Source organism: Cataglyphis hispanica, chromosome 10, assembly GCF_021464435.1.
Source record: "Cataglyphis hispanica isolate Lineage 1 chromosome 10, ULB_Chis1_1.0, whole genome shotgun sequence".
Classification (NCBI taxonomy): domain Eukaryota; kingdom Metazoa; phylum Arthropoda; class Insecta; order Hymenoptera; family Formicidae; genus Cataglyphis; species Cataglyphis hispanica.
Genome location: NC_065963.1, coordinates 6998294 through 7025952, shown reverse-complemented (window position 1 = coordinate 7025952; position 27659 = coordinate 6998294). Strand labels below are relative to the sequence as shown.

The window sequence follows — 27659 nt, the reverse complement described above, 5'->3', positions numbered from 1 at the left end:
TTTTGTTGTTGATTGTTGATTGTAATAACGATATTTTCTTGCTACGGATATTGTTTGCATCAAAAAAGATTTTCTTGCACAAATTCGATTATTACGTAAGAAAGAAAAACTCGCGACGAGGCGTGTGTACGAATGCATGTGTCATGCAGGTGATAAGGAATTGTCGTTGTTGACGTACGCGTTATCTTGACACGGCTTATAATTTAAAGCTGCACAAAACTTAACGAGAGCGATATGCGAAAAGCGCGATGAGGATCGGATTTATATTTTTCGTAAATAATTATTTTCCGTAGTCTTGGATTGCAAATACATAATATTAAATAAAATCAATGACGTTCATCAGACAATCAGCGACTATTTTTTTTTCCTTGAATTTACATGCAATATCTGTGTGCGTTGTATGTAAAATGACTTTCCATTATCACCTGACATTTCCTACGACAAAAACTGCATGCATTACTTCCGAGTTTCTCGCTGCAATTCCGAGTATTGCTCCGTTGGAGAGAAATTAGGAAAAACTTGTAAAGAGAATTACAATCATATGCACCTATGTGCGCCTTATTCGTCCTAACTATCGTGATTACATATATGTATTATAATGAAAAGCAATTTACGTGAGATATACATATATAAAACCTAATTGATCAAAGAAATTGCAGATTACTCGCAGACTCGATCATTTAGTAGCGGGGAATAATATGCGGCACATAAGAAACATCACTTAAGAATATCAGGAATTATATAAGAATAAATATCAGGAATAATTACACTATATCTCATTTTACGAGACTTTCAATATCTACCGAGACGCCTGCGATATTTGCGATTCCAGCTGATTGCTCTATTAATTTCACGCGAATAATTTTCTTGGAGCGCGTTTTCTTGTAACGTCACTTTCTCGATGTGTTTTTTTTTTTTTTCATATAACGCGCACCATATTTGTCGCCTCGTTATCTGATGCATTTTTTTCCCAGACACATTTTCTTTTCCACTTATCGGATACGCGAACACCTCTCGAGATTATGCCTGATTGTCGCACTTCCTACATCAGTCATCGTCGCTCGACATCGATAATGTCATAACGTTATTCCCGATGGCTTCCGTTACCGTTATTCCCCGCGGCGGGCCCGTAATAACGTACGCGTTTAACAGCAGTAAGAACAATAGTATACGAATACACTTTTCATGCAATCGCAACCTTCGATCGCGCCTGTGTCGAGGTCGTATATTGCAAATTCACAAGTGTTCTCTTAAAATTTCCCAAGAAATCTGTACGTTTTATCGCGAAACGTTCACTTGTGTAGAATGGAAATTGCATGCGAGGCTTCAAATTGTTTCATCGTCACATTCTTATCGTAAGATGTACGTCCCGGTGTCTTCGACGATAGCGCGTAAGCTTAGCATAAAAAGGCTTCGCAATATTCGATTTATTCCGGCTATTTATACTAGGTATATGATAAGGCTTTTACATAAAAATCAAATGGAAATCATCAGTGAATAACACGCGCGGACTTTATTTAACAATTTGTGTGAATAATTTAATGCAAAAATTATTTTATGAAATTTTTGATTAGGGAAATTAATTAATGTGCACTCGAATTTTTCGAAGGTACGAAATGTAAATGCAATTCTGCCTCTCTCTCTCTCTTTCTCTCTAAATAATTCCGCATATTTATTAGTCGTATATAGGATTTGACGCAAGCACGATACACGTGTGATTCTTATTATTACGCGGATATACGAGCGAGAGAAATCGCGGGACAAGAGATTGGCTCTAAGAGGGCGGCGCGGGTTAAATATAATTCGAGGAACAGAAAAACACAAACACACACACATATAAACACCAAGAATAATCCCCCACCTAGAGATATAGAGAGAAACGCATTTAGCTTTAAAACTATTTGCTCTGTATTCTCTATGCTACTCTATGTTCGTTTTTGGGTTACGCCGGTGCACGCATGCTGGTTCTCTTCTCTTCCTCTCTGTCTCTCTCTTTCTTTCCCTGTCCCCTCCCCCGCAGCGCGTGCTTGACGCGTTTCCGCACTCGTTCCCGCAAAGCACGACGAGCGGTCCGCAACCGCGCGCCGCAGTTGACTTCGGTGCAGCGTTACGTGCACGTACGCGCGTTTTAGGCGCGTACGTGATACGCTACGAGCGCGTATCATTCTCTCTTACGTGCACCTGCTGTGTGTTTTCAGTTACTATTGTTATAGTGTTGAAGCACGACGCGAGCTCTCGCGGGAGATTCCGATCGCGATCCCGGTGCGCGGCGGCGATCGAGAGGAGTTTAGGAAATTCGGTGGGAGGATATGTTATATACGAGAGGGGGACGGAAGTTGGCGGGGAACGGAGCTTGGATTCTTCACGTTTTTTCATTTTTTAATGTCCGGCCTAAAGTAGTAGTGGTATTATTCAGTTTTTTCGCGAGTAAGAACGAAGCTGATACATATGAGTGTAGTTTTTCTGATATATCTGCTACTCTTTAATATTGTGACAGATAGATTTCAATGTCTCTCTCTCTTTCTCTCTCCTTTTTTTCGAGGACATCTGAATCGTAGCGACAAATCTTGACATTTCGTGTACGCGAAGATAAAATTGATCAAAATCGTGATCGATCTATATAAAAAAAAAAATGTGTAAAGATTGAATTTAGATTGTTGGGGGATTTGCTTGAAATTTTTTATGCATTATAATTTTATATTACACTTTGCGTTATATTTTTTACTTCCAATATTATATTTTTATTACATTTTTGTATTATACTTAACTTTTCTTTATGTAAAATGCTTTTTTTATTGCGTTTATAAAAAAATGTTACCGTACATCTCATTATTTATAGTGCTGTATACTAAACAGCAGAGAATTTGGTTAAAGTCCTGCGGCTATTTGGAGATTAAAAAGACAAACTCTTCGCCGAGGAATTAGCGTTGGTCCGCGGAGTTTCTATTTTCGTGACAACCGCGTTGCTTATTCGAGCAACAGCAGAGAATGCCGGCGTGGCCTCGATTTTTACACCTTTGTAGAGTGGAATGCAAAGTGATCGTGCAGGAATTTTCAAACGAGATATATATAAATTTTCCTCTTGTCTTTTTATGAATATTTTATAAACATGTGACGTATCATTGCAGATATTTCTTAAAATATTATTAAGAATAAAGAATTCTTAAAGAGACATGAATTTTACAGAGTTAAGCTCCAATCTATCAGTCGATTTAATAGCATTTTGATTGCAATTACAATGTCTTTACTAACTACGAAGTGCGATCTCTTTAGATAATCGCTCTTCGAGGCGTAATAATATCGCGTTGTAGTAAGGAGGAGAGAGAGGAAGGAGGGTGATCTCTCGGCTAATTCGAGATTGAATCGACGATTCTTCGGAATAAATCGCGAAGCGTGTGCCGCTGTAAAAATAAGCGCGAATACGCCGGCGCGCGGTTGCGCAATACACGGGGTACACACGGTATATAACAATTGTTCGCCGCGATTGTATAATGCGGACTTCCAGGCGGCAGTCATCGTGTCGCTTCGATACGGACGCGTATAGAAGCCAAAGATTTTGAACGTGTGTCGATCGAATAACGTGATGATCGCGCGAAAATTAGTCGACCGTTATTGGACTCGTTTCAGGGATTATCCTCGAAAACCGTAACACGTTGGTGTCTCGACTCGATGTTGAATATCTGATACTATTCTTTCTAATATGTACTATACGAACGTAACGTCGATATCACGTGCGTATACCACATACAATATTTATCGCTACGTCTTTACTTACTGGAGGTCGTCGTTTAGCGGGATTAGCGCGCTAGCTCTGTTACATAGCGATTCGCAAAATATATTCTTCGGATTTTAAAATAAAATCATATCGATTAATCGCATTTTCGAGAAGGGAGGGGATAGTCTCCTTTTTTTCCCCGTCTTTCGAAATGGATATTTGTTGTTTTTAGGGACGCGCGTGTTTGACGTTTTGCACGTTTGACGTTTGACGCACGCTACATGCAATTTCGCACGAAAGCGCAACGAATTTAACTTCGCGAATTCGCGTCGCCGTCTCGCGTCGAGGCGGCGGCCGCTTTTTGCTCGCTAACGCGAAACCGGCCGATCATCATCGAAGGAGAGACTCGTCGTCGTTCGCGACCCGACGGCGCTATCCAGTGCGCGACGTGACGTCGAGCGGTCGCGCGTGATGCGCAACGAGAGCGCGAAATACGGCAAGGAGGAAGAAGAGATGCTAGACGCTATCCTCATCTCGAACGAAAATTGGAACGCGGGGCGCCTCGTAATTACATAATAGCCGGACTCTGTCGTCGCGCTCGAATGAAACGTCGTTTGCACGCGTGCTTATCGAATCCCATCGAGATCCATCAGAATTCCATCGCTCGCGACGCCGTTGCGCTTCCGAAGGCACGTGAGCGTTAAGCCGATGAGTCGTAAATAAGGCGAAGCGCGGCACGTATATATTCGCGGGAAATTTACTCAACGTCACTCTCTCCTTATCTCGTATATATTGGTTCCGCACGATTGCCCTCCCTTCCCCCCCACGCAGCAGGAACGTCATTGTCGTTATTGCGTGTTGCTCCTTTTCAGACTTTCGCGTCATACCAGTGTCTTCGAGTTGATTGTGGAACGAACGTTCCATATCCGAGGCTCTTTCCCCGCCGATGTCTAGAGTATCTTTCGCGTGCAGGAATAGACGAAAGTCCGAGACGAGAGATCTCAGCTAGGGTAGCGTGATTCGTATCGCGAAATTTCTCGAGGCCTTGCTGTGAAATATATGTGGGAAGTAAGAATTTTGAGGCATCACACTGACATTCTCGTCGAGTGATAATAAGTGATACGCGTGATGCGGCAAATTAGTATCCTCGTCGTAAGAGATTGTGGAACGTAAGATACGAGACTGCGATATTCTTACTATAAGCGAAATTTATAAGATATAGGATGACACTTCGACTAAAAACAATCTCGCGAAAATGAAAGAAATGTGCCGACAGGATGGTGTGTGATATAAAATTTTGTCGACAAATGAAAATATATTTACGTGACGCAAAATATGAAGGAGCGGTCTGAAAATACTCTGTCACACGTTGCATGAAGGAAAATTCTGATGTAAAAAAAAAAAAAGAGGAACGTTGCGACCAATTCTCCGATAAGAGTACCTTAATTACGCGCACCTTTATTACTCGCATCGAATGCGATGACGGAGTATGTGACTCGATTTTAATATCCTCATTGTTTCGTCAATGAAGGAAATCAAAAATCTTCTCGTCGCTCGAGGAAATATTATAGGATAGGAAATATGGACATCGCTACTAACGACGTTCTTCCCGTGCGCAATAATAGTGGCACGCGTTTTCGAGACACGTTTTGTTACACCGTTGTTCGTCGCGATTCGATCGCGACTTAATAGCGTTTCACGCAACGGGATCTTGCTAAAGAAATAGAAAGAGAAGGAGTACAGAAAAGAGACTCGAGGAGTATCAATTGTAGGCGAACGGAATCAAACGTCGCGAGGAGAAGACTCTCTTCATTTTATACATATATACACAATTATATATCGGAAATGAACGAAGTGAAGCACGTTTTGACAGCTTTAAGATCGCCCACGAAGAGCTCGACCTTGAGCAACGGCACTGTGGGAGTCGCGACAGCGACGTGGTACGACGTTCCGGCGCCGATCATCGTGCATTGTCGCGAGTTCCATGAAGAGGGTCGCGACGTCATCGAAAACGAGGAGAGTAAAAAATCCTGCGAGAAAGAGATAGAAATCGGATCTATTGATAAGAATATGGAGGCTTCTTTCGAGAGGGATGCAGTCGTCGTCGGGTCTTCGGAGAAGGATACGATGACAGCTGAAAGACCCTTGTCGTTCAATGAAGCGTTGTATCAGAACAAGGAGACAATCCTGAACGATATAAATCGGAATAGAAAGAGGCATAGTACTACTGTGGAACTGAATGCCACAACAATGGTAGAAACGGACGCCGACGGAGTGCCGACGATCAGTTTCAGCTTTCTGCGCGTTGACGAGAAATTTAACGAGGATGGAGACGAGATTGTCATTCTGGAGGTCGATACGAGCGATCAGATCAAGGACTCGGCAGAGAATCAACTGTACGATCTTCCTAAGAGCGCCGTCTCAAATCGAGTCTCTTTGGAACAATATGACGATAACGAAACGAATATCGAATCCTCGTCGCCGATTCTCTACGACGTGCCCAAGCCGGCAAAGGACACGCCCTCGAACAAGTCGCAAGAGGAGGAGGCGACGATGACGCTATCAAACGTTTCTCTTGATAAGAAGAAACAACAACGCGATCAGACGAAACGTTCCACTAGATCGCTCAAGTCCGGCCGAAGAAGCTACGGCGCGTCTGATAGCGATGGCTACGACGCCGGGATAGCGTCGATGTCGGGATCGTACTCGGATCCCGAATGTCCGAACGAGGAGGGCTCATTGAGCGGCGCTTCCGATCGCAGCAGACGGAAGCTGCAGAAGCGGCGATTAGGCAAAGCCTGGGGCAGGATGCGTAGCTGGCTGCGAGAGGAGAGGACCAGGATCGGCGACATCGTCAACAGGCACGCGAGGCTACAGGCGGTCGGCGCTCTCAACCCCGAGGTAGCAAAAGAAAAAGAAAAGAAAGACGCGAAATCGACACGATAATAAACATTAGTTAAAATAGACAGAGAAAGGAGAAATAAAAGATTTTGGGAAAAAAAAAAAATTGAAATTCTCTCGATTCTCGGCGACAATATTCATTACATGCAGCTTTTATAACGTAGTCCGACTCTCCTGCTTCTGTATTCTTAGTACCTCCATATTTAGCACTTTCTCTGCTTTCCTACCTCACATTTGATCGGGTACGTGATGAATGAAAATTAAAATCGCGCATCGAAAGAATATTTTTATGCTGTGCGTGTTTCATTAGAGAAACAGCACACCAAGAGAAATTGTCAAGAAAGTAGACAAATATTTATAATTGACGTCGTTTATGGAAATTAGTTAAATTCATCTATTTGAATCGGTCAATTTTAACTAATGTTTATGACGTTGTCTCAGAATATATATACATATGAGCGGGATGAGTATAATTTGTAGAGAAGTTAAGTATACGACTCGACGTATGAAGTGGACCCTCGCAAATTACGGATTTATTCCGCTTTCACCCTGATTCGCTGCTTCGTCGTCCGAGGATCTTACAATTGACCATAATAGATGCCAACTAAATAACATAATATGGGTTTCGAATATCAAGATTTCCGATTTCTCGATTTATGGAAAGCGAAGAAAACGCAAAGTTGCGAAGCAGCTCGATAATATTTAAAAAATAAAAAAAATCGAGAGAAACCCTTTTTTTTTTTTTTGCAGATTTTATTTCACAGAATTTTAGTTTCACACAAATGTTCTATTACATCACAATTTCTTTTATTGAATTTTTAATTATTATACAAAGGAGCCTATATAAATTTTTTTTTTTTAAATTGAATTATTAATCCACACAAAGAATTTATATGAAATAGCTTCTTTGATGCAATTTTAATCTTAAATTTTTCAAAACTGCTACAATCATATCGTTGAGGAAATTATAGGAAATGACTCTTGTGAATTTGAGATAAAGTCACTTTTTGTCGAACTGTATAATACTCTCGCGATTAAAATATGCGAAAGCAAAGAGTTTTCTCACTCGAGCTTTTCCAACTTTTTCTTTAATCGATCTTTTATCGGGTAAATTTATTCTCGCATCAAGGTGCGAGATGATGCCGCTTTCGCACGAACGTCCAAGAACAAGCAGCGCGGCTTCTACGATCTGACGCGGGCTCGTACCCGGGAGACCGGTTCGATCACCAGGGTGGAAGAATTCGGGCTATCGTCGGTATCGGAAGAGGCGAATGCCTCCGACGATCTAGAAAGACCGACGTCGGCGTCGCCCGACTCGGGAAAAGCAAACAGTTCTCGAACGATGCGCGGTAATTTGAAGAGGAAGACGGTGAGCTCGGACGACATCTTGGAGAACAGCAGGACAAAATTACAGCCATCGGTGTCAACGGTGTCGTTCAGCATGGACAAGCTGTGCTCGGACGCGGAGAACGATGAAACGAGAATGTTATCGACAACGCCGACGACGATGGCGCCGGCGGAAGTCGGCTGTGAGACATCGAGGGATCACGGTGGGAAAGGTGGCCTGATTAAGAGGAGAATGCTCGGGTCAATCAGAGGGTTAATGGCCTCCACTCATCTGTTGCAGACCTACGAGATCGAGGAGGTACTTTGCGCTCTTTCAAAGTCTTGTTACTTGATTTCCTCCCGTTGCATGCTGACTGACGTGTTTGCGCAGTTGTCATACATTGGCATTACGATCGAACGTGATGCGCATTCTTAAAGTTAGATAGAAAGAGAAAACACACAAGAATGAGTGGGAACAAAGGGTAGTCGATGTAAATTGTAGTTTGAGTGATTGTAAAGATTGAAATTGTAAAGCGAATTTTTCTCGGTTGTATTCGAAAGTTATTATAATTTCAATAATCCTAACAATAAGTCAGCTAAAGTCAGCAATAGTGAAGAAGAATAATTTATTCGTACTTTTTTTATAGCGAAAGGGGACGTGAAAATACCAGGAAAATTTAATTAATATAAATATATATATTAATGCCACTTCTATATTCGATTTTTGACATTTATTTGTAGCGTTTAAAATTCATTTTGAATCTTTCGTTACATCATCAATTAAATATTCTATTTCGCGATTATCCTTATCAAGTAATCGACATGTGGGAGTTTAAAAATCGCACTCGTAATGTCGTAATGAATGAGGCCAAATGAGCTTTACGATTCATTCAATGAGCTTTACAGCTCATGTAGGTTAACATCGAGGTCATTAAAAACCGTGCCGTATAAGATAAAAGGGATTATTCAAGAGATTTTTTAATAAAAATTGAGAACAATCTTCGCGACACAAGTGATTAAAAAGTAGTAATAATGTGAAAATTTATGTACGCGATCATTTTTTTGTTTATTGAAAAATGTCTATCTCGATGATTTACGCGAGTCAAACGCAGTTCGTTTACAAGCATTGAATCCGACACTTGATTGAAATACGACACTCGAGAATTCGTGACTCATCATCAATATATTGAATGACATGCCGCTGTGTATCTATTCCACTCATTTCTTCTAATCTCAGTTCATTCTTGAATTCTGAACAAGAAAGATATTATAACTACGCAAAAATTGTGGCTATCTAACGTGAACTATAGGTAGAATAGAAGCTTAAAAATATTCAATCGTTTTTGAAAACGCACTATCAGATATAATTATTTTATTTATTTTATTATACTGTTTGCAAATTTTATAGGAAAATCTTCCCTCGGTGAAGAGCTTCGTAACATTGAGTTTTAAGTGTATTGTAATTTACAAATTTTGTAGTTTTTATTATTAAAGCGTCTATTATCTGTCCAGGACATCTTGGGGACATCTTATAAAAAAAAAATTTTCCGTGTATCAAGCCATAAGTGGATTTTTATCGCCGCTCTTTGCGCAACGCGCTTCTTATTGGCTGTCTACACAAAATTACCGCGTTTCCACGGATATTTTATAGCAGACACAAAGCGGGTAGCCATTTCGACGAGACTTACGAGATGAGCGCGCGATAAATAAGCAACATCCGTGTAGTTGGAAACTAAATTCCCATGCGCTTTTTTTTCGCTTGATGACATTTTTTACGTTGGAAATCGCTTTCACTATTACAGCATATTCTGGCACGTTTAGAATGCTTTTTGTCAATTTATCAAAGGTCACATTATGTCATTCGAATGTGAATCTAAGCATTAGAGATTTTTTTTCTGAAATATTGATCTCCGCTGATTATTCTTGCGGAACTAAAATTTCTTCGAAAAATATTATCATATAGATTTTGTATTCTCATTTTTTTTGAAATTTATTCCAATAAAAGTTTGCAAAAAAGAAAAGACTTTAAATGAATTTAGAGAAAAATTAATTGAAATTAGTTTTCATAGTATCTATATTTTCTTCAGGGAGCTCTACATGCAGCTCTGAAAAAAATACAAAACCTAACAGATATGAATCTTCATTCAAAGATACGGAAAGAGAAAGAGAGAGAGAGAGAGAGTGCTTCGAAAATTCCGCGATCTTTAATTAATAAGTTACAAATGTATAATTAACACACGAACGACAGCAAAGATATATCACTCGCCCGTTTCTCAGTTTGCGTCCACTTTCCCCAAGTCGAAATTTTACAAGAGAGACCGCTCGTCCGATCGAGAGATTTATCGACTGTCCCGGAGAAATGGCGCCAAGTCGAAGCGCGCCTCAAAGCATCGCAGAAGTAAAGCATGGAAAGTGTGGGAAAGTTGTGCGGAGAAAATAGTTTGTTTCGCGCATACACACACACACACACACACACACACACACACCGACACACCGACACATATATAGGCATATATACGTGACGCTTGACCGCCTTCCACGTGTGTGCCTCTCGTAATTGTACAAAGCGTGCTTAGAGATCCGTGGCCCTGGAGAACGGAAAAGATTGCACCTTGACTGCAGTTGCATTCGACCGCAGATGCCTCGATAACGTAGCATGAGGGTCATCGCTTCTCGAGTTTCTCCGTCGTTAATTTTACGCTATACGTGATGTATGAATTCACGTCAAGGACGGGAAATAGAATCGTGTGTCGGTTTTGTCGACGATAGAACAGACAGATTAGGGGAGACACGCTTGCGGGCAATTTTATCGCTAACGCACTCGATTGGCGTGACAATTACTGTCGTTAATCGTCATTCGATATGTTTGGTATGTTCGATATGTTTTTTTCTGACAAGTTCTGCTTTTTTTTACGATTTTGCATATTTTTTAGAGAGCTTTAACTTTGTAAGAATTGTCGTGAAAAATTATCACTATAATACTACTCGTCGTGTAAAATGCATTGTTATTTATTCAATTTCCCAACCGTTGACGCAACGCTTTTGACGGAAAAACGAAAGGGAATGAGCGACGCGAACAAAAACGAGGAAGAAAAAGAGAGAACATTTCTATTCAGATTTATTTCGCTAATGTGTGCGAAATTAAGCGCGATGGAAAGTGCCGCGTGCGCATTAACAGCGGCGAATGAAAGACAGGCGGGCGTTTGTCTTCGCGACCTCCGCGATTTCTCCGCGAGAAGGCTAAACGTGGAGGAAGTAGTATGTATTGCCGGTAAAAGGGAAAGGAGTGAGAGAATAGCGAGATTCGTTAAATATTCCGACGGTGTGCGGTTTTGCGAACAAGTCTCTCGGAACGCATGTACGCTCGTCGTTATTCATACCGATCTCGCTCTTGTAACGATATAATCGCTCTTGTGTTCGCGCCTTTATGAGAAAATACACGAGACTGATGAAAGAGATATAATTGTCATATTTTAGGACTATATTTTCGATACATCAGATGCAAACCGTGTGGTGATCGTGTGGTTAATTTAACTTGATTTTCTACGTATTTTCTCTAAATTTTCCATCTATTAGAAACGTGCTATATATTATGCGCACGTTGTTATCGTGTAGATGAACATACAGAATATCTCTTTGGGGGGATTTTATTTCTAGAGATCAATTTTTTTTTTTTTTTTAACAGAAATTAATTGTTTTCTATCATTTTCTATCATTTATTAAATATTTCTGAGAATCACTCTCAAATTCTGCTAATATAATAACTTTGAATTAAAGAAATTGAGACTTGAGTATCGTCATATATTATTTTTGATTAGCACGCGATTTGATGAGCTATAATAGACTTTTGAAGAAGACAAAGAAACCGCTCGTCGTGGTGATGAAAGTTTCTTTGTTTAGCGATAAATATAGACGAACTCTCGCCGATACAGCGAGAGATAAAAGGGAAGTCCCATTCGGGAAATTCGCACGCGTTGCCTCACATTAGCGAAGGATATGGATAGCAGACTCATCCGTATTTAAGCGGATCGACACATACCTGTCAAAACGAGCGGTTGGCAAGTATACACATCTCGGTGCATTCAAAATAAAATAGACAAGTATAAATTAACGAATGTTTATTAAAATTTCTTATTTCGATGTAAGAAAAAATATAAGTTACAAAAAAAGAGCGAGGTCGTTTTATACAGCCACACGATATAATTAATTTAAATATAAATCCACGACTAATATTTCAAGAGAATACTAGATCGCCTTGTGTGGATTCACGCTCTGTAATAGATTCGATGGTCATCGACTGGTCGTTGACTGGCGGCGCACCTGTTCCATTGAAGCGAATGGCAATAAACCACCTGTTGCAAGCGCACGCCCGTTTGCCGTCATCGACGCACCGTGAATAGGCGTATCGATTAACCTTTCGAATCCCGTGCGAATTAATAATAATTGTTGACTTATTTCGACCGTTACTCGCAAAACATTCGGGATACTTTTGTCATCGTAACGGCATATTTATGCGTTCGGATTAAAGGATTATTGGCAAGAAATCTTCATCAACGCGAATTTTTATTTCGCACCAGTTCTTATCCAGAATGATGCGTTCTTTACTTGATTTCTATGTAAGCAGCATAAAATGTAACATGCAAAGTTATATTTATTTACACGATTCGCGTGCAGTGTATTTCACGCGAGATTACATATTAAATGCTAATACAATGAGCGAAGATTAGCCGCTTGATATAGCATAGTTGAAAGGCGAATCTGCTGTATGAGCGGCCATCGATTATGCATTTAATTACTACTGTACGACCTGATACGTATAGCCGATACGGATAAGTATAGTGTTATGTTATAACGAAGGCTGCCGAGATTAGATTAGATGCGTTTCTAATCGTTAAATAGGAGAATTTTACCTTTATTTCCGTATAACATTTTATTAATTCGATTACAAACTTTCGCCCCGTATCTCGAATATACATGCATAAATATCTCGCGCGCGTATAAATTTATTTTAATTAATATTAAAACGCATTCCGCTTTATCAGGCACAGGCGCGAAACGATTTTTCACAGTGAATTATTACGTTCAGGACATGCTCGATAAAACTGATCCAGAAGTCGAGATCTCTTTCAGCTGCGGATATCTCGGTAGCTACCGTTTGACATAAATCGTATATATGCAATTTTTTTTCTTTTTATACAGGTGCAATCGCGATTACGTTAACATCGTCGCGAAATGGTGACAGAGTCCACTTTCGGTAAAATTTAGACCGAATCCTTAGAAAGTTGCTCTGTCATTCGCGTTACAAATAGACCATGTCCATTACGCTTGACACGCCCAGCATCGATTATTCGATTATTTTTTTATAATGAGTGGTCGTATAAATTCTAGCTTGACGTTTCTCAAAAGTATATTTAACCCGAATAACTTTTGTAATCTTTATTAACAAACGAAAAGCTTGTTAAACATTTATCGGGCGACTTCAAACATGCACAGCGTGTACAATGAATAATGTTATTAATACAGGTGTTTGTCGAAACTGATAATATTTAATAATTACGGTGAAAATTATGAATGTTTATAGAATAAAATGATTTATTCTATAAAAAGCTTCCTTTTTGCGCGAAGAAAAGATAACTAACATTACAATTCATAGAAAAGATTATCGTCAATGATATCTCGCCTTTATATATCAAATACGAGTTATCAGATTGGAATCTCGCTAATATCGATTATCAATAGTAATCGTCCGGAGTCATTGATAGCAAAAGTGTGTTCGATAAAATCGAACATCCTATGAATATATGTATCCTATCGATAAATAAAAAAAAAATACATAAAATACATAAAATAAATTAACATACACACAACACAACGTATGTTAATAACACATGTATACGTAGAGAGAGAAAGCAGTCGTGATAAGAGTCTTTGGGTTTTGCGAAACAAACCACCCGTGATTCGAAATCAAATCTGTCAGATCGAGCCGTGCAACAATATTCGCGATACGCGATTTTTTCCTTGATTTTTCTGATTGCGAAAAAAAAAACACAGAGGCAACAAAATGTATGCTGAAAAGATCGTATATTAATTTATATCGAATGAAATATTATTATTTATCAGGAATATTCGTGGGAAATTCTGATTTTTTTTTTTTTTTTTTAATCACGAACTTGCTTAAATATTCTAATCAATTAACTTTAACTGCGAAACATTTTTAGAGATGCATCTTTTTGTCGAGAATCACTCGAGAATCGATGGCACAGACGTTTCTTCGAATTTTTCTTACAAGATAATTCCAACGACATTCCAATGATAATAAAATTTGCGTACAAATATTTGCGAAATTAGTATCGATTGATCAGTGAATCTTAATGGACGATTAAATATGCTACGAAAAAGGAATCATTTATTATAACGTTTTATATGTTGAAGACATTTTTTCGTGCAAGCCAATATATTTATCTCGGATTGAAAAAATTATTCATTTTAATTTCGCTTGCGAAATATTGATTGCTTTCATATTTCAATATGTTTTCGATCTTTTACAATAATTTATAAATTGAATTTATTAAATGATAGGATAAAAGAGTGCTGTGAGAGATAAAATACATAAATGGTCCATATTTACAGGCTCTTCTATTGATGATAAAAATAGTTTGAAGGTCTAGATTACGGAGTTTGAAGGCACACGTGGTTTTCGCTTATCGTACCGTCTGCAAGCTCAAAGTCGAGAGAGATGCGTAGGCATCGTATCGATTGCGTTGCACGCAACACTCCAAAGCTCAGGGAGTGTCGTAATATAGAAATCCGAATTTTATTCCCGATCCCCCCATTTTTGCGACTTCGGTCGACTCTTATGTAACTTGACGCGCGCGAGACGGAAATGTAAAATATCTCGCCGCGACAGCCACTACATTCCGATATTACATAATGTGATATTACGCGCGATGATCAAATGTCGTGTTCGCGACGATGTAATTTGTCTCTTTTCCCACCCAGAGAAATATCTGCGCGAAAATGAAAGATCGTGTGGTTCTATTATCCGGAATAAAATTATAACGAACGAAACACTTTATATCTCAAACTTTAGATATCAGGGTTCGCCTCTTATTTTTCACATTTTAGAAATATCCCTTGATTTATGATCATTAAATGATTATGAATCATATATGTAAATACATTTTTAATTTAGTTATTTTTTGTAGGACTATACAGCCCCAAACGTTCCAGATTTTAAGATTTTATAGGAAATTTAATTCTGAACAAAAAGTTTTCTATAAACATAAATCGAAAAATATTTTCTTAAAAAATTAGCGCCCAAAAATCTGAAATGTCATAATAAATATATTCATAGGAAATTTTTTGTTCAGAATTAAATTTCCTATAAAATCTTAAAGCCTGGCCGGAATGTTTGGCCCACCCTCTATAATTAGTCTTAAACATTATTTGTTAGACTCGAAAATTAAAATAGTTAAACTATTCTATTTTCTCTCGCTACAGTTCTACAGATATGTCTCACGTATCATATCAGAGTTTATCGCGACTTCGCTTATACACATACAGTCCGAGCTAATTGGCACTTTAACTTCCCTTGAGGCCCATCAAGTTTAACGCTTACTTTCACCGACCACCTCGGGTTATGATTAAGCTTTAATTCAGGATTGAACACCAATCACCTTTGCTTGCACGTCAAACGAAAAGAAACACGATATCCGATAGCCGCGGGAACGTGTTTACCGCGCGTGAACAAAAGCCTTTTCCATTATAACTGATGTTTCGTGATTTTATCGGTGGCTTCCGGGACGAGGTCTTCTCGGCGAGAAGAGCTTCCTTTCTCCAGTATCCGGGTAACGCGATCGAATTGTAGTTAGCATCCGCGCATTAAAATACAAAAGGATCTAACACGTAGGTGTGAAATAATGCTTGTTTATATTTTAGATGGAGTAGTCTTTTACGACATTCATCTCTCTCGGTTGGTGTGATCTCTACCTTAAAATTTTGTGACTTTACTCAACGAACCGGTTCGCCGTCTTTAACATTGTCGTGTCTAATTAGTAATTTCACGGATACCCGATATCGACTTTCACGCACGTTTCACGAAGTCAGAAAAAACACGCGATGGCTGCAAAAAAATTAGTTCGCTATCCACTCTTGCCATTTATAATTTGAAAATTTCTCGAATATAAATACACACATACATATACATATAACATGTGTTTCTGTCAAAACATTCATCTTTTTTTTTTTTTTACAAAATGTAAAATCTTTTTAAAATAAAAGTCATTAATTTTAAAATTTGAAATATCGATATTCATTTATAATCTCATAATTATTCAAAGATATTAATCAATATTAATGTTAATTTCTTGACATTCGCTTAAGGTAAAAATGTCCTTTTCTCTAAAATAAAATGTATTAATATATTTATTTAAATTTTATTTTGCGAAGACAAAACGCATCATTTTTTCAATCTTTTTTAAATGGCTTAATAAAGAGATAAAAATATTTCTATTCACAATTTGTATGTTACATAAATTTATAATATTTTCCACATAATTTACTTTTATATAACCTGATGTGTACTTTGTAAACAAAAGATTAGTACCGTTTGTAAGTACCGTTTGCGATAATATCGTATATACAATAAATACACAAGAAAGCTAAGCCAACGCGTAACAGCAATGAGAGGCGAACGACTGAATGAGTGGATAATGACATACGCCCGGCTTTCCACTGTGACTAAAACACTTTACGTACTATAGGGAGAAAAAAATATAATAAAGCACACACTTTTAATTTTACAATAATTATAGTTTTTAATTGGCAAAATTAATGTTATGTTGATTAATCTCTTACAAGAAGAGCTTTCAAAGATTTTATTTTCATCTTAAATTTTTAGTTGCAAATTTTTTATTTTTCTCATATTTCTCTCGTGGGATTATCACTTATTATAAAATCATATTTTTTGGCGTAAAAATTTAAGCATCTCATCATGCGTCGAATTACATTTCTACGTAAACTTGAGTAAAATGCGTGATCGGAAATGTGATAGACAAGCAAGAAATCATCCTATAATGCGCTACAATGTACTGGCAATGTTGTATCTATGTATCTGATGGGCCACGATGCGTGGTTACCGCTAACTTATGCATCTCTTCCTCGCAGGCAAAGGGCATTCAAGCGTAGAATTGAATGAGCTGTATTTTTGTCACTTATAGTCATTTATATGAAATCTTAAAGAAAATTAAGATATTATCTGAACGTTCAAAAACCATCTACGAGAAAGAAGGAGAGAGAGAGAGAGAGAAAGAGAGAAATTACGTTCAACATACATATATAATTCTTTTGTTTTCATCATTATCATAGCTCTCTCTCTTTCTTTCTGTCTTATTTCTGTATTATTATCATCGTATATATAATGTATTATTATGCACATTAAATGTATGTGATAAAATCGAATACAAATCGATATCTACTCTGTACATCTTACGACTCTCTCTTTTATATATTATCAAATTAGAGATAACACTGTTTGAAATTTTATTGCACGTATATAAAAATTTCTCCCTTTAAATTTCGAAATAAAGCAACTTTCTATTTAATGATGATGCTATAAAGAGATTTTTGTGAGATTTTACAGCTCGTACAACATCTCAGCCATTCATCTATGTAATTAGAAATATCGCGTGAAATAACAAATGTATCGTAAAAGGCGCTCTAAAATGTTTTTTTTTTCAAGTTTACCGTGAAATACAAATTTTAATCACTTATTGTTATTGCGTAACATTTTTAACTTCTTCTTCGTTATATGCAGGGAGGACAAGGAGGTTTCGAGGATGTGCGCAGATACATCAAACAAGGAGGTGATTTCTGCAAAGAATTGGCGTCGATTCTTCATGAAAGGTATTCTTTATCTTTCATCTCTCATGCAAACATGATTCTTCCATGAAAAAAATGCGAACATATGTATATTTTCAGAGCCGAATTAGAAGCTACTTATGCGAAGGGACTCAGTAAGCTGAGCAATAAGTTGACAAAGGCCTGCGCCAAGGATCAAGGTAATTGTCAATCATCAATTTTATGTTAATTTTGCATTATAAATAAAATATAAAATTATAATACTGAAAAATATTCAGGTTTGAATGCGAGATTTTTCTTTAATGAAAATATATTCACATATATATTCATAAATTCATTAACATATATTTTTCTAGTGAAAGAAAAGTGAGAACTTATTATTATTTTCATTTATAGAAAAAGAACTTTGCCATTAAATCATTTTATCCTTTTTTTTGGTTGCGCTATTATTTCATCGAGTGTACTTGAAAGATATCGATGAGATCAATGTTGCGAGATGGGCGGCACCCGAAAGAGAGAAAATAAGATCATGTCTAATAAACGGATTGCGCGTCTTTCGTAATGCAGGTGGTAATAGCAACGGAGGCGTGAACGAGGCATGGAGGTGTGTCGGCGAGGAGATGGAGGCTGCTGCGGAAGCCCATCGGCTATGGGGCATCGCGCTGAGTGAGCAGCTCGCCAAACCGCTTAGAGTAAGTCTCTCCAAGATAATTATTAACGCGTCGTGACACAAAAGAAAGGACAAACTGACGTGTATGCACAATCGTGCTTACGTAACAACGCTGATATTATTCATAAAAACGATATTAAAAATTATATGAATGAAATAATCGATTGAATTATAAGATGTGCCGATTATAAAATAAAATATGAGAGAGATGACATGCATCTTGTGCACAGGTGGGTGTAGCAGAGACGCAGGGCCGATCGAGGAAGACCATCGAGAATTCGGTGGACAAAGCGTCCAAGTCGCTGCAGGAGTGGCGCGGGATTGCGGCAAAAAGTAAGAAGCAAAGTTTCGCGAGCGCGCGAGAGAACGAGAGACTGCAAGACCTGGCGCGGTTGCAGACAATCAGTCAGAGTCAGCAGAGTAACAATAAATTGTCGAATCATCATATGACGGAGAAAGAAGCCAGCAAGCTGGAAACTAGACGGCGAAAAGCTGAAGACTCATCGCGTCGCGCGGATACGGAATTTTATACGGTGAGCGTGAGGGCTGAGAGAGCTAGGCTGGAGTACGAGAATACAGTAAGGAAAGGTGCGAAGCAGATGGAGTTGCTCGAAGAGGAGCGATTGAGCGCTTTGAAGGACTTCGCCAATGTGTACTTGACGCATTTGCAAGCGTTCGCGCCGCGACTGCAACAGGTAATGCATGAGAGAAAGGCCAAAGGGTTGAAGTGGAAGTTATTTTTTAAACACAAGAATCTTTTAAATATTTCATTTCACATTTGATTTCTAGCAAATTTAAGATAATTTTCAGAATGTGCGAATATATATATATATATGTAATTTATCTTCAGAGCGCTGATCGCCTGCTAACGCCCGTGCGTAGCTGCAACGTATCGCAGGATCTTGAAGTTCTGAAGAATCTCGTACGTCGAATGGACAGTAACGACGTGTCGAACGCGGAACAGTTGCTGCCGGACTTTTACGCAGAACACGTCACGCTGGCGATGAATCGCGAGCGACGGAAGCAGGCGCTAGTTAGAGTGCTGCACCTGATTAGGCAAGATCTGGACAGGGAGAGGCGGGGTAGAGAGGGTTTAGAAACATTACATCGAGCCTTCATCAAAACACCGGCCTTTGCGGCGGATGAGAGCGCACAGAATGTGACGGATAAGTTGCATCATGTAAGTTTTCTCGCGTCAATTACGAATTTAGGAATTATTTTACATTAGCTACACAGATACGCAAGTTAATTCTTGTACCCTTTCGCAGATGCGTTCCATGTTGCTATACTTGGAGGCGGCCAAATATAAAGTTGGTGGTACGCTCGCGGAAGTAGAAGGCAGCAAACGATCCAAACATCCCTTGTCGGACCATATCCTAGTTTCGAGAGACAAGCAGGGTTTGCAGCAAAGTGTTCTTAAGGTAAGCAATATCAGTAATATCAGAATAAAAATAAAGTTGTTGAGAGTGAAAGTGTGATCATTTAATGCTGAGTTTAATAATTAAATATTAAAATTACGCTTAATAAAAAAACGCGAAACAAATCACGACAGTTGTTCACATTCCTTGCAGGTTCCTTCTTGGGCAAAGAATGAATCTTTTGAGATTCAAGACGATGATGACGAGCTCGAAATTCATCTGACAAAGGATCAGGACGCCGATCAGACACGTGATTGGGTTGATCGGACGGCTGGCGACGGCAATTCCGAGAATCCGCCGGATGAAGATGACTTCAGTGATTTCGATGAATTTAGCAGTCACTCGGAGGATAACAACAATCAGGAAGCGGTCGACGGTGCGGAGGTGGTGACGACGACCAAGACAGAAAACGCGGAGCAATGCCGAGCGATCTATCAGTATTCGGCGAATTTAAACGACGAGCTTAGTCTCAATCCGGGTGATTTGATAACCGTCCATCAGAAACAGGCGGACGGCTGGTGGATAGGCGAATGTAGAGGTCGCACCGGCATATTTCCGGCCACTTATGTGCAAGTCATACATTAATAGACGTGAAAGACTTATCGTATCATCGAATAATCATCGCTCGATGTTAACGTTCACAAGTTCCACGCGAGTCCTCTTACTTAAATCTTTCATCCGGTTTTGCTGAACCATTGTAAGAGTGTTACAATGTGCCAATATAGAGCGTTACCCGCGACGATTACTTTTTACGTGCAGAAATCGAGCATACTTCGATCATAAACTCATACAATAACAATGACGAACATAAGAATTAATACCAAATAGCAGTTACCACCATTTGAGACGGAATGCGTTCGCCAGTGGAAATATTTTAATTGCTACTATTTGCGTATATAACGTATTTATCATTTTTATTACGTTATATAATTAGTGCTCATTTATTTATATTATTCTCAACGGAAGATAGATTTTTCATTAAATCTAATGCTGCACTTTATAATTCATCGCGCATACTATCTATTGTTAGAGATCAACGGTGCATTTTTGAAGATTTAATTAAAAAATACTTTTAAAAATTGAAACCATATTTCACTAATATGAAGTTGATACTAATAGCTGGCATATTGTAGTTGCCATGATTATGATCACTTATTTTGTATTCCCTATATAATTTTCTTCAGAGCCATCGATGTATTTCCAAGCCTTTGGAAAACATTTACTTTTCAAACATGTTTTGTATATGCGTGTATCGCATCTCATTCTAAGAATTAGATTATATCAGGTGTTTTTTTCTTTTTTTTGTAATTTATTAAGAATTTGAATATGCACATACAAGAATAATAAGCGTTTGGAACAGTGAACGTCGAAACAATATAAGACGTAAGAGAGAGAGATAGTAAAAAAACATGGAAAATTGTATATATTATTTGTATTGTGTAAACGCATTCAATTGTAAATATCTAAATATAAGAAGCTATTTAAATGTACTGTGCGCGCGATAAAGTATATGCTAATAACGCATTTGTTTACAGATACGTAAATTGTTTATTGTTAGTCAATCCCAATTATCTCACCGAAATCCAGTTGCAATTGCCTCTTTACCTCCTCAGTAATATCAGTGCTGTTGGCTGTAACAAGATAATGTTACACGAGACACGAATTGTTTTATTTGACGCAAGAAATAATATTTACTGCAAAACGGATGAGTGCTAGCGGTAGCTACGAAAAAGATCCCGCGGTGATTGTACATCTCTGCTCTAATACCCATCTCTGTACAGACGTTTGCGTCACATGGTTCGGTGATTATTTGCAAGAGATTTCTATATGTTAGGTCCCAATGATGTGCCCAGAAACTGCAATTGCCCGTAGCGGCAGACGCTAAAGATTCCGTGAGGTAAATGTAGGAACGTCCATGACTACATATCGCTTTTTGTATCGCTGAAAGTGCGATAAAAAAACTTTACTTCCTATTCCTTAGATCAGCTAAATATTTCACTTAGACATTTCACTTTCAGTACTACCTTCAGTATCGTTTTTAGAAATCGGCAAATAATCGAAGTACCATGGTTCCGTCCTCGCGCAGCCAGGTTGCACTTTACCGCCGTTGGGATAGAAATCCACATGACCTACATAGAAGATATCGATTGAAACAAGAATTATATGAATGAGAATTGAAGGAATTTTCAAGAAGTACTATTCCAAAAATTATTTAAAGAATTTATTACAGAAGGAGAAAATGTGCGATAAGAGCTATATTTCTTCTTTTCTATAATGTGATACCTATAGCTTCGGGTAAGCCGAGACCTAGACTTGTGAGTAATCTGCCGTTTGTGTGTATCACATCGACGAATGAAGCGTCATTTTTATGCAAATGAACGGATGGATCGGCATTGCGAAAGCACGGCTGCGCCGGGTCCAGACCGGTAATCCTTCGTATCGTCCATCTGCTCTGTCGCTTTTTCAACTCCTTTGCGGCCATTCCGCAGATGTGAGCTCCGAGACTGTGTCCTATTAGATGTAAAGGACCCCAGTTACTCATATCCGATCCTTCGTTGCTGATTGTAGCGTTCGTCACGTGCTCTATAAATCTTTGGGTGAATAGATTAATGTTAAAAAGTAAACAGAGATTGCTCTGATCTGGACAACATAGTCATTCGCACAAAAGTCGTTTACATCGTCTTCAAAAATTGTCGAAAGAATTATCGTAGATATATCCAAAGAATTTTTTCAGTTCCTTTTTTTTAGCAAGGATCAATTTAAAATATTAATTTTTAACGAATCGAGATATTTGTCGAATCTTTTCAAAACTTTAGACGTCTTTTGAACTTTGACCTGTTGCCCGGTCAAAGTTACATACTTTGATATCTGATATCCCACTATTCTGGTGTTAACCGCCGCCTTATAATAATTCCACGTATTACTGCCAGCGCTCCAATCTACCACCATTACGTTAACGTCATCCTGTGTTACATAATTTCGTGAAAAAATGAACGACTCTATTTGAAAAAGAGAGACAAGATGTAGTCGGTTGATCCTTACCCATTGGAGTAATGCCCTTTCCATATCGCTGATCCATGTTTCATTGCCATGCGATAGGAAACCGTGTACTATTATCACTGTTCTACGTTCTATCTTGAAATCCGTCCACTCCAAGCCGAACTGTTCGCCTAATACCACTTCCACGCGACGCGGTTGCTTTCTGGAGGAGAGAAAAAATCGCACATCCAGTGCATCACTACCGTTAGGTTTGCTTCTGAAGAAAGACTCCAAACTCTTTGCTACCGTCTCTCCCAATCCTAAGCAGTCCACTTGTGCAACTCGCGATGAGTTTTCAGCGGATTCTAGCTCGCTAGAATTGATTCCTATGTGAATGGTGTATGTGAAATTCATCAGGGTAGTTTCGTTAAAGAGAGGCGTGTCAGCTTCTTCCGCAACATGTATCGTTCTGTTTAACACATCCTGAAGTGGTCGAGTTACATTCGTTGCATGTAATTGCCATAGGCAAGAACATTCTCTGATGTTAGAATATTGCCACAAAAAGACAAATACAAGTACGACGGACCTCATTGTAATGCACTAGCGCATACTTGACTTCGATATCATATTTATGTAGCCTTTTGACCAATCAATATATTCATCAAAACGTAATCATCATTTATTATATAAGAAGACAACTGCTTACATAGCATGCCTTATAAAGAGAAACCTCATCTAACAACAGAGTTAAATTAGACTGACATAAGTAATATCTTAGGTCTAGATAATCCCGATAATATTGAAAATATCATGTTAAATGGAACTAAAAGATGTTCTATCCATTATATTTTTTCGTAGAATAAACGCGTAATAACTAGGAATCTTAATATTTATCAAGTATTAATATTCTTTTTTATTTTAATATAAAACAATGATTCAAATCTACTCTCTCTCTCTCTCTCTTTATTTTGTTAATTAAAAATAATTGTGCAAAATATTTTTAGTATAGATATGGTTATAAAAATTTCTAGTATATATGTGGTTATATTCCATATACATAATCACATTATGTATATAGAAATTTTAGCAAACTTTATTTGCATAAAAATGCATCACATTCATATTTACAGATGCTTTTTACAGATATATCACCTGTATATTACAAAAAAGGTTGAAAAATGGATTTTTTCATATTTTCAGAATCCAGTTTTCGAGTTTATCTTTAATATTTTAGAAAATGTGACAAAATTTCATCAAAAATTTGTCAACGCTAACGAAAATCAATATTAATTTTTAGCACATAATCTAAAAAATTGATATTTAAAGAAAAATTTCTTCCTATCATTGTCTCACTATTCTTTTCTTTTCAAAGATAATTTGATGAAACATCAAAAGGATAGTTGTGTTACACAATTTATATGTTAAATTTCTGTTTCTTCATATTCTTCCATTTATCCTTTTTCTTTTGCTGAAAGATTTTGAGTCCATTTTAAATATTAATATCTATTTATAAAAAGATAAAATAGTATATATTTATTTACTCGAGGTTGCTGGAACTGTGTCTGACTCGTACTACTTGCTGTACTGCCACCTTGGAAACTGCTAAAGTCTACTGATTTGTAATCGAATTTCTCCGATGGTAACATACCCTGTGTTTTCAGCATTTGTTGATTTGTTTTTTTTTCATTCTTTTTCCTAGCCCTGTCATCAGATTAGGAAAACATTAGCACTTCGAATATGTTACATATATTATCCTTTCTCTGAGAACTAAATCTTACCTTAATGATGTAACTATTTCAGAATTATTATCCTGAACTTTCCTCTCTTCATTTGTATCTTGTATTTCCCGTTTTATTTTTTTAGACATATGAATAACTTTGATATCCGAAGGCGATGTCGGTGTAGAAAAGTCATTATTTCTATTCACTTGAATCTCATTTTTAATGTCAGATTCTCTCTTTCTTTTTCTTCCATGCATTTGACCTAAGGTTAATTGCTTACATTTCTTCTTTTTCTTCTTCTTGGGCAAGTCTACAACTTCCTTATTTGCAGTTTGACATATTTGTTTAAAGTGTTCATAAACTCTACTTTTACTCTCATTAATCTCAGACTCATCTATGTGTTCCTCTTTGGCATTTACAGTCAAACGCTTTTCTTCTTCTTTTTTTTCGTTTTCCTTTTGCTGTTTCTCTCGTTCTTTTGTTTCATAATGCATTATCATTGGTATCACACACTTATATCTCATATATGGACTTATAAATATGGCCTTTTTCTTTTCATTACTTTCTTTTGTTTCTTCGTCCTGAATTAAGAAGTGCATCTTTGAATTATTTTAATGAAAATTATATATAATTTATAAATATACAAATACTTTTTATATCTTCAATATATTATTAAAATATTTTATAAATATAAAACTCATATTTCATAAAATTATAAAGAGATATATTGTTATCTTATTAAATGCTATTGTTATCATTTTACCTCTGATGTAACTGGTGTATCAAATAGTGTGATAGTATGTTTCACCGTTTGATGTTCGTTCGCCTTCGATTGTTGTGACCAGTTATTTTTATCCAAGAGACAGGGTAAATTTGCTCTTGGTTCGGTATCACTCGGTATATCATGTGGCGTATACAACAATATCCCGGAATCTACTGCGTGACTCTGTTGCGTTGATCTCTGCCGAACATCTTGTTCTGGAATAGTCATTACAAGAGGCTGTTCTCTGGCCTTTAGTACTATCTTGTGGAGTTTCAGCACGTTTTGTCGCACCAATGGTGGTATTGGATTGCAACATGCTAGAATTCCCTGCATTTCGCGCGGTAATGTCTCGGCTATATTGAGCAACATATGGTTTGGCAACACATAGCCGATACTGTCATCCTCCTCCCTCGCGGTAATATCTCGCCACTTGTGTAATTCGAGCAGAGCGTACATCTGTTTGTTATTAAACGATTTCTGACTCTTCCTGTACATGTTCATGCAGCTCTCCTCCGTCCAGATCGGTTTCACGTATGTTTGTTTGCAAAGGTCGGTGCACCGGTCGTACACAGCTTTCAAGATATTACTCTTACCATTAGCCATCTCGATCAATTCATTTTTCAACATGTCTTTTATGTGAAGTAAATAATGCGTATCCTCTCTAGCATACTTTATCAATTCTGCCGGTAAAGGCCTCATACGCCAATCGGCCAACTGAAAGTGTTTATTGGGATTTATGCCACAATATTTATTTAACAAATAGGCCAAACTGAGATAGGGTAAATTGAGTTGTTTTGCAGCTTGATGAGTATCAAACATGTTCACTATATACAGTGATAAATCCCTTTGAAGCCACATAATATCCATGTCGGCACCATGAAATATCTTTAAGATTGTAGGTTTTGTAAAGATTTCATTGAGTTGATGCAATTCTGATCGCAAAGCCAAGGTATCGATTAAGTAATCGGTATTCACTGTTGATATTTGCATTAAGCAAGTTATACCTTGAAATGTTCTGTAAGAGTGATGTTCCAAATCTATAGCTATTTCTTTCTGATTTTTCAAATCTTTCAGGAGAATCTCGATGTCGGACGGTTTTTCGATCAACTTGAATTCGGTGCTTTCGAGTGACTTATATTGTACAGGTACACTTTTCTTCAATTGGCATTCGGGCAAATCAAAATTATCCAACTCAAATTCGTAAGGATGATTATAGACCTCGCCGCATTCTCCTTCTATGACGTAAAGAGCCAACGGTTCCCTCATATTCGGTTTTTCCTTAATTCGAGGCATCCATGGCTTCGAGCTTCTATTGTCGATCTTATCCTTAAACATTAACTGTGGTCTCTGTATATTTTTTCCACCCAGTAATCGTATCTTCTCAGAATTGTCCGAGCCTTCACTAGTACGATCAGTCCTCATGTTCCAACTGCCATTTACAGGCGGTTTTGGCATTTGTGATACAACCAATTCAACTTGAGGATTTCGTAAAATACCGCTCTCTTCATCCATTAATATATTCTACAATAAAAAAATTCATTGAAAAAACTTAGTTTATCATTTAAAAAACAGAAATTGACATCAGTTTGCAATGCTCACAGCTTGGTCAAGCAGATGATCATTTGTCTCTTGTAAAAGGTCGAACTTATCATCAACATCTGCACTTTCAATACTGCTGGAACCTCCTGCTGTCTTTATTATCATCTGCATTGTAGCCAATATTCTCTTTAAATCTTTATTCCTGGCCTCATTAAAACTTGGAAAGCAAACATAATAGTTAAAGTTGTCTCCAGCAGGCAGATTATTAGCAGTTTTGATTCCATTTCTTATTGCATCATATGCTTCCTGGAATACATTGCATAATTTCATATACATAAATAGCTTGACGTAAAATTATAAAAAATATATATATATAAGTGGATGCGTGTGTAAAATACTTATAAATAATCATTTTGATGAACGTGCCAACATTGAACGAAACACACCTGAATACGATCGTCAAAATTTTCGTTAAGTTTTTCATCAGTATGTATAGATTCCATTTTGGAAAAGTTTGTTTCAGCGTCTTTTGCTCTGGACTTGAATATAAGCGAATAATATCACAATAATATTCGATGCCACTGAAATATTTGATTCCTTTGTTTTATCCCGTTTATCGTTTATAATCTTATCTTTCAGGTTAAATTCTTGCACACTACACAGTTTAGCATGGATTGTAGAAAACGGTAGACAAGATAGTCAACTCGTTATTAAATCAGTTGTTTATGTAAATATCAAGTGTGCTTTTCATGAAACTCGTTTTCACCAA

General features: G+C 37.6%; 3 protein-coding genes across 3 annotated transcripts; 1 reads left to right on the top strand and 2 right to left on the bottom strand.

Annotated features, from left to right (window-relative positions):
- Positions 1 to 4145: 4145 nt before the first annotated feature.
- LOC126852319 (uncharacterized) lies at positions 4146 to 21426 on the top strand. Its single transcript, XM_050596998.1, has 9 exons — positions 4146 to 6616; positions 7746 to 8261; positions 17757 to 17845; positions 17921 to 18000; positions 18368 to 18492; positions 18701 to 19165; positions 19321 to 19650; positions 19739 to 19891; positions 20042 to 21426. The coding sequence occupies exons 1-9, from the start codon at positions 5561 to 5563 to the stop codon at positions 20471 to 20473; spliced, it is 3246 nt and encodes a 1081-aa protein (XP_050452955.1). The 5' UTR covers positions 4146 to 5560; the 3' UTR covers positions 20474 to 21426.
- LOC126852353 (pancreatic triacylglycerol lipase-like) lies at positions 21303 to 23478 on the bottom strand. Its single transcript, XM_050597090.1, has 6 exons — positions 22931 to 23478; positions 22749 to 22852; positions 22172 to 22479; positions 21913 to 22017; positions 21584 to 21829; positions 21303 to 21519 (listed from the first exon to the last, which is right to left on the bottom strand). The coding sequence occupies exons 1-6, from the start codon at positions 23456 to 23458 to the stop codon at positions 21443 to 21445; spliced, it is 1368 nt and encodes a 455-aa protein (XP_050453047.1). The 5' UTR covers positions 23459 to 23478; the 3' UTR covers positions 21303 to 21442.
- Positions 23479 to 23524: 46 nt separating this feature from the next.
- LOC126852325 (exosome component 10) lies at positions 23525 to 27536 on the bottom strand. Its single transcript, XM_050597017.1, has 6 exons — positions 27337 to 27536; positions 26951 to 27196; positions 25352 to 26872; positions 24646 to 25169; positions 24409 to 24568; positions 23525 to 24335 (listed from the first exon to the last, which is right to left on the bottom strand). Exons 1-6 carry the CDS (start codon positions 27391 to 27393, stop codon positions 24282 to 24284), a joined length of 2562 nt encoding a protein of 853 aa, XP_050452974.1. The 5' UTR covers positions 27394 to 27536; the 3' UTR covers positions 23525 to 24281.
- Between the last annotated feature and the right edge of the window lie 123 nt (positions 27537 to 27659).